At 32.4% G+C, this 12,913-nt stretch overlaps 1 protein-coding gene across 2 annotated transcripts; it reads right to left on the bottom strand.

Moving 5' to 3' along the window:
• Positions 1-4,906: 4,906 nt before the first annotated feature.
• LOC118057963 (transcription factor GTE12) lies at positions 4,907-9,218 on the bottom strand. Of its 2 annotated transcripts, none has more exons than XM_035070696.2 (11): positions 8,978-9,218; positions 7,567-8,393; positions 7,274-7,331; positions 7,059-7,199; positions 6,907-6,971; positions 6,758-6,809; positions 6,581-6,664; positions 6,377-6,495; positions 6,202-6,268; positions 5,569-5,690; positions 4,907-5,473 (listed from the first exon to the last, which is right to left on the bottom strand). In XM_035070696.2, the coding sequence occupies exons 2-11, from the start codon at positions 8,302-8,304 to the stop codon at positions 5,228-5,230; spliced, it is 1,692 nt and encodes a 563-aa protein (XP_034926587.1). In that variant the 5' UTR covers positions 8,305-8,393; positions 8,978-9,218; the 3' UTR covers positions 4,907-5,227. The 2 variants fall into 2 exon arrangements, with proteins under 2 accessions (XP_034926587.1, XP_034926586.1); XM_035070695.2 differs by having other exon boundaries at positions 7,567-8,419.
• Between the last annotated feature and the right edge of the window lie 3,695 nt (positions 9,219-12,913).

A 12,913-nucleotide genomic window follows, 5' to 3' on the forward strand; every position in this document is an offset into this window, starting at 1 on the left:
AACATGATTGCTTTTTTTTTTTGGTTGATTTTTTGCTTTTCAATTTTTTCATCATATTGTTAAATGAAAATTTTTTTTTTTTAAAATAAAATTATTAAATCTAGTCGGGTTCATAATTTAAGTCATGAGATTGGTAAATTAACCCAAGTCGATCCAAGATATCATCATATATATATATATATATATATATGTTAATGAGATGGAAGTGTTTTAGTTAGATCTTTTTTATTCTTAATTTAAATCATTAAAATTTGTTTTTGGGTATGTCTTATAATTGCTTTAGGTTTTTATTAAATAAAAAATAAAATATTAGATTTTTTTGTGAAAATAAAGATGTAAATAAAAAAATGACTAGTACCAGCAAGTTAGTTTGTTATGATAAAATTTAAATTATTATTTTTCTTATAAAAAAATTAATACCATATAATTAAGTGAAATGAATTAAAAGATCTTAATTTATAACTCAAGACAAAATATCTGAACACATTTATTTCATTGCTTTACAATTTACTATTTAGTTACTGTTAACATGTTCCTTTTCTTCTTCTTCTTTTTTGTAACATTTACTAGCGTCTATGAAGTCAATCTATTTTATTTAACGTGGGCATTGAATCTTGAATTCACAGATAATATTTTTCAAAACATGTTAGCGACGCCGCATGTTGTTTTCTACGACGTAAAAAAACCTCTACTCCAACGCACACCATGCTATGCCACCTACAGAGTACGGATATGAACACAGAGATAACTGTTCATATGTACAGAAAGCAAAAGGAAGATTGTGTCAACTCCTAGAAGAGCTGTTCCCTCCTCTAGAAGAGTTGAGTAAAGAACCTTCACAGATTTCTCGATTAAACAGTGTAAGCACATGCATATATAGAAGAGAAGAAATCCCAGAAAATATATACATGTAACTGCGAAAGATGGTGTTCATGTGCTTGACACCAAGAACTAGTCCTCTGTGACTGTCAAAAGTCCTCCCTCTCGTATCTCTGGCATCCATTTGAAAAGGATGGGAAGAGAAACGGATCAGTGATCAGAACCGTCGGCATAGACGACGGAAGATGCTTCGTTATCGATATTATTTAAATGGCGGTCAAATCAAGATGAAGTATCCATTGTTGCTTGTATTTTCTTGTTATAGTGCACCGGAAGAAGTCAAGGTTGCGTGATGGATGATCCTTTCTCGCCGACTAAATCTTTCTTACAGGTTACTTGAAGCCTGATCTAATCCACCTCCATAATACGGCCAAAAACGTGCTTAATTCCCATTTTCTATAATAAAATTGATTCAACTAAGTGGGGATGACAACCTGTGATTACTACCTTTCACTTTACTATTAATTAATTAATTATCGGTAAACAACCATGCTTGTGGTTGAGATTGCCTTGGACTCTTTCAAAATGTCTTGGTTAAATTCAAACTTCTATACCATTTATGAATAAAGAAACGACATCTTGAGATGCTTTTCCTCAATGGTTTATATAAAAATAGGTTATATTGATCATATGAAACCTTAGGTTTGTACACTAAAATAACGTCCAATCAATAATTTTCATGGTTGTAAAGGTGTTAATATATATAAACATTAATTAGAGTTCAAGAGAAGGTGTTTTATTGAGAGAAAGAGAAGACAACTCTCGCCAAGAATTCTCACATACATATAACACATGGAAGTAAATTTAGTTGGGTAACAAAAAAATCACCTAATAAAATCTTACACTACTAGAAAATTATAGATCACCAACAAAAATTTCGTCGGTATTCAAACACTAATTCAGTCAAAAATACAATTATTGATGGAATAATAAATGAAATCATGTCGTTGAAAAATATATCGTCAGTGATTTTTATTTTGTCGGTCAATCTGTCGGTAGTATAATCACCGATGAATTTACAAATAAAATTATTGCGCCAAGCAAAAACACATTACCAGCATTAATTCTCTCAGTAAATTTATCTGTGATTGTGGCATGTTACCAATAGAATACACCATTGGTAAATTCATCGGTGATTATATGCATATTACAGAAGAAATTAACATGTCGGAGAATTGCATCTAATAGTGGCAAGTCTTGTAATTTCTTTTCAAGTCTCTGGAACTCTCCAAGGGACTTAGTTTGTCAATAATTTCGTTGGCTTTTCAAAGTTCATCGTTATTATATGTAATTATCTTAAAAAAATAAAACAACAATACAATTAAAAAATTAAAACAAAATTAAATTAAAATAAAAAAGGAAATTTGTATGATTAATTTAACTATCTAGTGGACAGAAGCTGGGGGAAGCTGGGGGAGGAGACGAAGGTGGATCTTTACTAGAACTAGGAAGGCAACAAGAGAGAGCACATGTACCGGTGAGAGTTGCCAACAACTTCTCGATGACACTCAATTTATCCTTTAATTGAGTCGTCTCAGCTTTAAGTTTGGTCATCTCAGTTTAAACTTGTTCTCATATAATCGCTTGGATGGCTAGAGATTGTTGGCTCAATCCCAATTGCAAGGTCCCAACAATCAAGACACTACAGCCCACCTGTATATTCTCAATCATGGTGTTGAAGATACCATAAACTTGTATTGGGTACATCGATAGATCTAGCCTCTAACCATAAATCTAGATCGAGTTCTGGATGGGTCGAAGAATTGTCCATGTATCTCTTATGCAATCGATTGTTATATGTTTCTTGAAAAAAAAAAAAACAAGTAAGAAAATATAAATATAATAATAACTTAAAAAATGTTGAAATCCAACTTACCACGGACTTTCAGGCTTAACTATCCACGAACTGTTGCATCCATTTCCAATGGTCCTCTTTCCGCACATGAGTTTCAATAAAAAGCTCAATTGATCTTGGATCGCGTCTAAGCAATGTAACTTACAAAAGAAAGCTATTGTTAGCTAAATAATTTCATATAATACAAAAATTTTAAAATAATTATCGTATAAAATATAATCTTACCATCCACTTTGCATGTGAAACAAGTGGAATGGATTCGCTATTGTGCGTGGTCATGAAACCATGAATCTCTTTGGTCTAGTTCTCTGAACCAAACTTCCTCAAGAAAACACTAAGACATCATATGCTGAATATAAACACCTCAAATAGCCTTCAAGATCTTTATTTTTTGCATATTTATTAGCTTTTTTTTCTGGGTCTCGTACTAGAAATCATGCACCCTGGTTCATAAAAAAATTGCAAGTTAAGATTATGAAAAATAAAATTTTAATTTTTTTTTAATATCACAATTCGAATTCAATTGTACCTAATAGCTTTGTGATTCTCCACACTTTTCTTGCCATGTTGCTGTCAACCTCCTCTCAATACACACACACACACACATGTTTTTGGCTAATGTTATCGTGCGAGCAACCTCAACATTTAAAAACTTGAATTTTCAATTGTTCATTAAAATTAACTATTCAAACTTTATTCTTTGTTGTTTATTATTTTTTTATCGTGTAGGAAAGGAAAACAAATTTACATGTTGTAAACGAGTTTCCACTTAATAATATATTTCCTAGTAAATAAATCATGTTCGGAAAAGACACCCCCTTTATGAGTCACCCTCTCACTTAATGAGTCTGCATCAAGAGAAAGTCATTTTGCATGAAATGCCTTATTATGGTTGGCACCAAGTAGCTCATGTTTATCAAAAATACTATTAGAAGAACTAATAACGTTTTTATTCTTTTTTGTCTCTAATATTTAATTTATGTATATATTTAGATGAATAAATCCCACTATTGACCCAACATTCTCCTTTCGATATCCTTTCGATAACCTTCATAATTTCTCTATTTAGAACTTGATTTATGTTAGTTTATGAGATTAGCATCAAAATAGTCAATTCCCCCTAAATTTCCTGACAATTAGGAATTTCCTTCCCTTTTCATGCCAGCATGTATGAACACAATTGTTATCGTAATAACAAAACCAAAATCAATCCAATTCTCATCATTAATCATCTCTAAGCGTAATAAATTGACACCTTTTTTTAACAAACCAACTACCAAGATAATAAATAATTGTTATCTTCAATTTAAATCTTCCATCCCAGCCAACAATTCTTATTCACTTTAAACATAACAATATTTCAATTCCCGTAAAAAAATCTCAATTAATTCAAGTTATACCAAAAATAATAATATAAAAATCACAAATCTCAAATAATAATGTCACAATTTAATTTTCATCATTAATCAACAATTAAACCAAACCTATCCAAAATAATAATTTTCTCTAAAAATTATCGATCCTCCACAATTAACATTTATCACAAAGTTGTAAGAACATCCACAAATATTGGTAAAGGCTATTGGAGGAATGTAACTTAAATGGTCAGACCTTAGATTTGTTTCCTAGATATTACTAGTTCGAGTCTTACAAACTTTATGATCACTAGAGGCTTATATGGTCGTTAATTTCAGATTTGTAGGATTAATCGAGGTACGCGTAAACTAGCTCAAACACCTCGTTAATAATAATAATAATATAATAATAATAAAATACTACTAGAGACTTATATAATCGTTATTTTAAAGGTTTGTAAAATAAATTAAGATACACCCAAGCTGGTCCGGACATTCTATAAAAAATATATATATATATATATATATAAAAAAAAAAAAAACGGGGTATAATGCCAAGAAATACATTGAGGCCAGCCGGTGTTTCAGAGCATGTTCTAGTCCTATGGAAGGATCTTTCGCCTTCAAACACAACGTGGGGGTTGCTGAATGGATTGTCTCTTAGTCTAATTTTCAAAGGACTTTATTGATTTTCTTTAGTATCTTCCCCTTTGCTTTTAGGGTTGTTTGCATTGACTTTTCACTTGAACCACTTGGTTCCGGGCTCCTGTCAATGGTTAATTGGAAAAAATTTGGTCCAGCCAGATGGAGACACGTATTGATCTTCCAATCAAATAGAAGAAAATCCCAGCACGGCTATTCGAGAGCTCAAGTGCAAGTGTAAGCATATACACACACACACACATACACGCGCGCGCACGTTTGTGAACTGTTCATACGACGCGAGAGAAAAAATCATGTACAAGTGCTCTCAAGAGACGAATGGTGAGTTAACCAGCGGACTCTTATCTTCAACCAATAAATACAGCTACTTCTACACGTTACAACGATCCCTCTATCCCCACTACAAAATTAATGCCATTTACACCCCAACTTTTTCCCATAAAGATGTTAACTGGCAGAGAAATCTGTCGAGCTTTTAACAGAGTATCTCTCCTTCCTCTCCATCTTCATCCAGAAACTCCTCATCCACGTCTTCAATGTCATCTTTTATAAACAATCCCAACCGCTCAAGTGGGCTCCCAATGCAAGCTCCGATTTCTCCCTTTACCACTTCCATCCTTCCACTGCCAAGATGGTAATTCAGTGATATTGAACAGCCACAGAGCATCTCCAGTTCTTTTAGAATATCTAGGTTCTGTTCGATCCCAGTAGTTTTTTCCATCTGCGGTGACAACCAAAAGCAACAAGAGCCAATCTCAAGCAACAGCAATCAGGAGAATCCAGATCTACAAATTCAATTGTAAATAGCAGGTAAACCTTTTGCAGTTCAACTCGAGCAGCTTCTCGTTCCCTCTCCCGTTGCCTTTTCATTTCTGTCTCTTCCCTCCTTCGCGCGGCAGCTTCAGCAGCTCGGATTTGTGCTTCAATCCTAGCCTTCTCTGTATTGTCATAAAACCAAAGCCCACATTTAAAACAAAAGATGACAGCTGGTATGAACATAAAAAGATTGACATGCAACAGAGAAGGCAGAAGAGAGCCCGGTTAGAAAACTTGGCAATTTACATTCCTTATACATGATCCCATACGATATATAATGGACCAAATTAGAAAAAAGTGGACACCAATTAGACAAGGATGAATAACATAATCATCTAATCTCAATCTCAATCTCTCACAAAAATATACAAATATGATCAAAATTTTCAACACCAAATCAACAAAGACATAATACAACCATCTAATTCCAAACACATTCATGATGGCATTCAAGATATAATGGTAACAGTTGGGCGGAAAAAAAGGACAGCAAATCAACAAAGACAAACCCAAAAGTAGAGTATCCAAACCATGCCTCATCAGCAAACCAGTTGTATTAAGAGTTCTGGACAATTCTAAAAAGGAATACATGAATTTTCTATATTTAGAAAGATAATGAGTTACTTAAATCACCTTCCTGCCGCCGCCTTTCCAATCTTTCCTTCACCTGCCGCATCTTCATTGGATCAGCTTTATCACCCTAACAATAAGAAAGACAAAATGAAAATCAGGCATCCATATCATTGTATGCCTCATCTCATTCTAAAGAGTTCAAAATTCAACACCCCACCCAAAAAATATGACTTACATTATCAAGCACTGCCTTATTTTGAGCTTTTAAGATGGTATCTGCGAATCTATGCTTTATTGTTGCATAACGAAGAGCTTTAGTTGGAGACAATGGTACTGCTAAAAGCGAGCTCAACTCTAACAGACAACAAAAAAAATCAGAATTAAAATCAGGTGAAATTGCCAGGACCAGCACTTAATTCAGAAATTACAAGTAACCAACCTTCTCCAGAAGCTGCATCTGTTGCAGGAGTTGTAAGCTGGGAACCAGGACATATATTCTCATCATCCAAAGCACTAACAGCCTCTATTATATCAGTTGCAACACCATTGCAAAAGTCAGATAAACATAAGCTAAGCATTTTAATATTAAAAATACCAAAAGAGAGAATTTTCTAACCATCAGAATCTGGATCTGACTTGCTCGTTTGTGTGGCAGGCATGCTTTTCGCCTGAAAAAACAGAATTTGAAACAAAGCTTGATCAGACATTCCACAAAATGAATTTTGACAGACACTAGGACAAATCATGGGGGACACATTAACACACCAATTTTGAGGTATCAGTGCTGCATGCATGCTGATCCCTCCCAGATGATCTCTCAGAAGATATATCTAAGCCAAGGAAAAAGATACAATGGTCAGAGAAATATTAGATATCAAAACAGAGGCAGAGGAAGAAAATAGAAATGAGATATCCACCTGAGTTTGTATGGTATGAATCAATTTGGAGGCTGCATCGGCAAGCATTACTGCCACATTTACCACAGTTTGAAGCAATTGGAATCAACAATGGCTTCACATTTGTAGAGCCACATGCATGTCTACCACCACCATCAGCACCTATAAGATGCATTGTTAATTAGACCTCAATAAAAGAGCCACAAAGCAGAAACACTACTCTTGCCATTTCATACCTTTGTAAGAGTTTGACACAAGGGACTTGCGCATCTCTGCTGGTTTAGTAGGCTTTGCCTATAAACAAAGCAGAAATAATACAGTCTTGAATTACTGAAAGACTTCGAAAATTTATACAAGAAAAGCCAAAATGGAACATAGCATACTTCAATTACTAAAAAAACTGTGAATATACATTACAACAACCAAATTACATGGGACATATATACATTAATCATTGTTTGTGGATAAAACCGTATTGTCGTTTTTCATTACAGACCCAATCCATCCAAAATCCGAAGGAATAACTTACTTCCATAACAACACTTGCATTGGACAAGTTCCTTATCACGTTTTCTTTGGATGTTTTTGATCTCTTTGGCATAGTACAGTGCATAGAAGGCATACTGAGACAATTCTGTTTGGCATTGACGATTTGTGTTGTGCATCCACTTGAAATCTTTCCACTTCCAAACTTTGGTCCTTCATGATTCCAGTTTTCCTCTAAAGCTTTCCACCCTGTCTCAAAAATCCCATTTAGTTCCTCCGCCATTCTATGGACATTATTTGACGGAGGATTATACAGCATGGCATTTGAAAAGGTCAGTCTGATATCAGCTGCAAACTCATGGATGCTAGTATAAAAATTCTTTCCTAGCTTGGACTTTACTGTTCCTAAATCCATGGGATTTGATATAACAGTGAAATAATCAGGAATCTTCAGTGCTACTGGATCCACAGGCTTATTAAAAACCCATCCAGCTGGATGAGCCATCAGTGATTTTAGAAGGGAAGAACACTGTTGTGTCACAGTACGGTCCATCTTCTGCCTCTTCTGCTGTTGACACTCTATCATCTCTGGTGGTCCACGCTTCCTAGAAACTGGAGCCACAGATTTCTGTTTTGTCATCTGAGAACCATGATTCTCACCCATAGAAGCGCTGCAACTCTGTTCAGCACCAAGCAACTTTTTCCCAGGAATAGCTTGTATTCTTTGGGAAGCAATCTTAATCGTTAACTTCTTCATTGTTACATTCCCAGAAGCAATCATTGTGTTGAGCTGAAAGTAGCTGAGAAGAGTAACCCCAGATTTCCAGCTTATCAGACAACACCAAAATCAACCTTATATGACCAGCAGCACTGAAGCAAGCAATGCCCTATCAGCACTGAGCCAAGAAAAAAGTAGAGATCTCTACGTAAGTTTCACAGCAAATAAGAAAAGCCTAAAAAGGAAAAACTGTAAATTTAATTGAAAGAAACCAGCAAAGCAGGGAGGTCCATGAGAAAACCCTCAAATCAAATATCAACCAAATATCACGCAGCTCGGTTGTTTAACAAGATAAAACACAGAAAAGAACATATATTCAATACAAAATTACATTAAAAAGATAAACCCTTTTAATAATCTCCGCTTTGAGTTAAATCACAACAACAGTTATTTTACCACAAAATCAACAACGCTTATCTCAATCCACACACACACAAAAAAAAACCCTAAAACCAGATCATGAACACGAAAGGCAACAGAGAATAAAAATAGGGTTTTCAGAGATTGAAATCGAATCACAAAGAATAAAATAAAAACAATCAAACCAAAAGAGCCAAAACGCAGATTTCGAAATCCATACACAAAAAACTAGATTCCCATCGATCTCACGTAAGAAAAACAAAGTCCGAAATCGAAATTCAACAGACTAGAAGTTTGTGTTTAAAGAAAAACTTACCGGGATCGAATCCGAGTCCGCAGAAAATAGCGGATCCAGTATTGAGAAGGAGAAAGAGCTGAGAGGCTGCTGCGGGAGAAGACTCACTTCAACGAATAGAAGAGAAGGCGCTAGTGGTACTACTAGCAGCACAGAAGGAGAGAGAGAGAAAGTGATCTCTAAATCTAAAATCTATTCTAGGGTTTTTCTTTTATTTTTACGAATTTTGTTGTCTGGTCTCCTTTTTTTTTTTTTTGTCGCTCTCTTACGTCACCTGCAGAATGCTGGTTGGCTTTGTTTATTGTTTACCGGGAGATCCGCAGGCATATTACCGCGCTCTTGTTTAATGACATTTTTGTCCTGGTTAAGGTCGGTTGCTGGTTTTATTATAGTACTGTTTTTTGGGCTCGTTGGTTTTGACGATAAACTTTTTAGTAATTTTAGATTTTATTCCCTCCCCTCTTATTGGAAGGAAAATACGGTATTTTTTTTTCCCCACAGATTCGCGTGTCGGAATAAATTTTGGATGGATTTGTTTTAGTTTAATCATTGGTATTTTATGAATTTTCCAAAATCAGGATAAGTTTATGAGTTGAAAGGTGATGATTGCATGTATCTTAGCTGAGGTTATAATAATATGACCGGGTTTTAATTTCGCATGTCATGATTTATTCCAAAATTTCAATCTTAACATCCATCCTTATCAAGCCCGACCTTGACAAATTGATTGTATAAGTTGATTTTTATTTAAAAAAAAAGATTTTTTTTATTTTAAAATACATGAAATAATTTTTTATTTTTTATATTAACATTTTAAAAATATCAAAAAACATTTAAAATACCAATTTAATATTTTTTTTTCAAGTAATACATATTAATAAAACACATCTAAAATCAGAAGTTATTAATCTTCAAATACTCATTTAAAAGCTCACTAGCATGGTAAGTTAACTTAGTAATCTAGAGTTTTCAAATCAAGTAACAACTATGTTAATAACAAAAAAAAAAAAAAAAAAGTTTGCATTTAGCCACCATAGCAATAGTATTTATTTAAATAACTCATTATTTGTAAATCTTTTTTTTTTTTCAGAAATTGAACAATGATTAATTAATATTAATTGTTAAAAATTCTAATTTGTTATAAATTTATATATTGTTTAAGGCCTTATTTGTTTCTAGAAAAATACTTTCCTGAAAATTATTTTCCTCACTTTTTTCATGTTTGGTAAACTTATAGAAAGTTAATCAATGAAAAAATAAATTTTAGTCATAGGAAAAGTTAAACTTTACCTAGAAAGTGTTTTCCCTTTTTCTTATTCTTGGAAAAAACTTTCCTTTCTTTACAAAGAAACATCTCATTTTGACTTCCGGACACTGGAACAAAATCTCTCCCTCTCTCTGTCTCAAATAGTTTTATTGGAAATCTCTAAAAAAAAAAAAAAAAAAAACACTTTTATGTGGCTGTACTGCAAATCTCTCTCAAATCTCTTTCCTAGAATAAAAAATCATCATAATAATTTTTTTTTATTCTCTGTTATCTGCAACAATCTTCATTGAAGCATTAAATCATCTTATTTTAGGTAACTCTTTTCCTCAAATGTCTCTCTATTATCTGCCTTTTGTTTTCCTCTCTTTGTTTGGATTTATAGTTGCGATTATAGCATAAATCTTGTGATCTTGTTAATTTGCTGTATTTTTCATGTTTTATTTGGTTTTTTGGGCAAAAAACATAACAATCACATGCATTGTTTTGTATATGATCTTAGGATCTTGCTTGTTAATTTGCTTGTTGAGTCGATCTTAGATGCTTATAAGAAATTGAATAGCCTTCGCTTTTAAAAATATTAGATTTTATTGTTTGGAATTATTTATGCAATAGACTCTTCATATCTTTGAAAATTATCAGGTGCTCTAATGAATGCAAGTAAGACAGTCCTTCAGCAATATCTATCGCAATTTTAAGCCTAATTTTCCATGAAAGTACTCGATTTGGTTTCTTTGTACCAGGTGAATCATGTTTCTTTGTACCAAGTGAAACATGTATGTTAGGAGCAAAAATAAGGTTATACAATGTTGAGATCAATATTGCAGTTTATAACTTCAAATTCAGAATAATCGATTTTCTCCTTGCTAGAAAATAAATGGTAGTCTATGAAAAATATTTGGTAATCTAAAAGCTCTTTTTTGCATGTATTCATAGACAAGGATCTTCTCTTCATTTTCAAGACAAATAACCCAAAAGCTTTACAATGTTCGAATGAGACACCCTTTCCAGTAAATTGATCTCGATCTGTACTAATAAATGATGGCAAGTAAGAGCACAAACAATTTTTTACCATGAAACTGTAAAGGGATTCAGTGAATTTTGCAATAAAAAAATCATCATTATACTTTTTAGATCCCATTCTGTATTGTAAGTAATTAAATATTTTATATTTAATATTCTATATATGTGAGATAATAGTTTTTTAAAAAAAAATATTAAAAAATTAATAAGTTATTTTCCAACTCATTTTCCATGATATAACCAAACACTGAAAAGTGTTTTCCAGTTTATTTTTTATGACACTACCAAACATCGAAAAATAATTCAATTTTCAGGAATCTACTTTTTTAAAAAACCACTTTTCAGCAAACAAACAGGGCATAAGATGAAATCTAGACTGTCATATTGATACATGTATGAATATAGTTCATGTGTGGATTGGTCATGGCAATGTATGCTATAAAAAATTATTAGTGATTTAAATACTACAATCTAAAGCCAATTCGGATGAGTTCTTTGTTTAGTTTAACTACAACAAAAAAGCATGTAAATAAAACTAAGTTTGTTGAATAATTCTATAAACATGAGATCAAGCTAAAGCTTTAAAACATAACAGCATGTTTGAATAAAATTGCATAAATAATATAAAAACTAGGTTGTTAAGAACACTTATTTGTTAAAACACTTAGAATCTAATTTAGATGAAGATTTGTTGTTGTTAAGGATTGTTAGTTATTGGGTTAGGTCTGGTCCGCCCATGATGGATGGGTCTGGTTTAAGTTATTAGAGAAGTTACTAAAGGAAGTAACCGTTTTCTCTAATCATAAATAAAGGGATATAACCCATATGGAATGACAACTTTTCATTATTGAAAGAACATAGTTCTCTCTTTCTTTTCTCCCATCTTGACTCTTTGTATTAACTTGACAAGATTTACAAAGATGTTCGTACTATGGAATATCACTTTGGTTCTAATAATTGAAGTGGCACTGAAGTAATTGATTCAGGAATAAGAAAGTGAATTGTCATAAGTAAGTTTTCCTTTCCATTCTACATTGGTATTAGAGCCATGGTTTTTAATATTGCTTTTATGCAGTATATTTATTATTACATGAATGATAGATGTAAATTTTATGTTAAAAGATTACTTTCATTGAGAATTTTGAATTTACAAAATTTTATGAAGTAATTTAGTTATGAGTTTGTCTTTTCTATAATTAATTAGAAAAGATTTTTTGCATTGTAGTTGTATAATTTTATTATCAATTCATGTGTAAATTGATGACAAAAATGGAGATTGGAACGTTTCCATTTCCATTTCCAATTGACTACAATTGCAGTAGTCAATTGGAGTCATTTAGCAGTTAATTAACTGCCATTTGATAGTTTAAAAAAAAAAAAAACATTGGCTACATGAATTGATAATCAAAAAAGAAATTGGAATTTGCCCATTTCCATTTCTATTCCCAAATGGCTACAATTTTTTAGTCAATTGAAAATTCATTTGGCAGTTATTAAAAAAAAATTCCGAATAAACACATCTTTTTAAAAAGATGTGTTCAAGATAAAGTCAAACACATCTTTTTAAAAGATGTGTGGCAGTTAATATATATTAATAATTATTAATATTATATTAATATTAAGACAATTAATATTTTTTGTTAATATAAATTGTCAAATTATGGAGTAAT

This window comes from Populus alba, chromosome 1, assembly GCF_005239225.2.
Source record: "Populus alba chromosome 1, ASM523922v2, whole genome shotgun sequence".
In the NCBI taxonomy this organism is placed as follows: domain Eukaryota; kingdom Viridiplantae; phylum Streptophyta; class Magnoliopsida; order Malpighiales; family Salicaceae; genus Populus; species Populus alba.

Excerpts from the sequence above, each read along its gene's own strand:
- LOC118057963 (XM_035070696.2), bottom strand. The coding sequence starts at position 8,304 with ATGATTGCTTCTGGGAATGTAACAATGAAGAAGTTAACGATTAAGATT. Across the intron at positions 6,972-7,058 it reads TTCATACCATACAAACTCAG|ATATATCTTCTGAGAGATCA; the intron begins GTGGATATCTCA and ends TCCTTGGCTTAG. Across the intron at positions 6,269-6,376 it reads ATAAGGCAGTGCTTGATAAT|GGTGATAAAGCTGATCCAAT; the intron begins GTAAGTCATATT and ends TCTTATTGTTAG.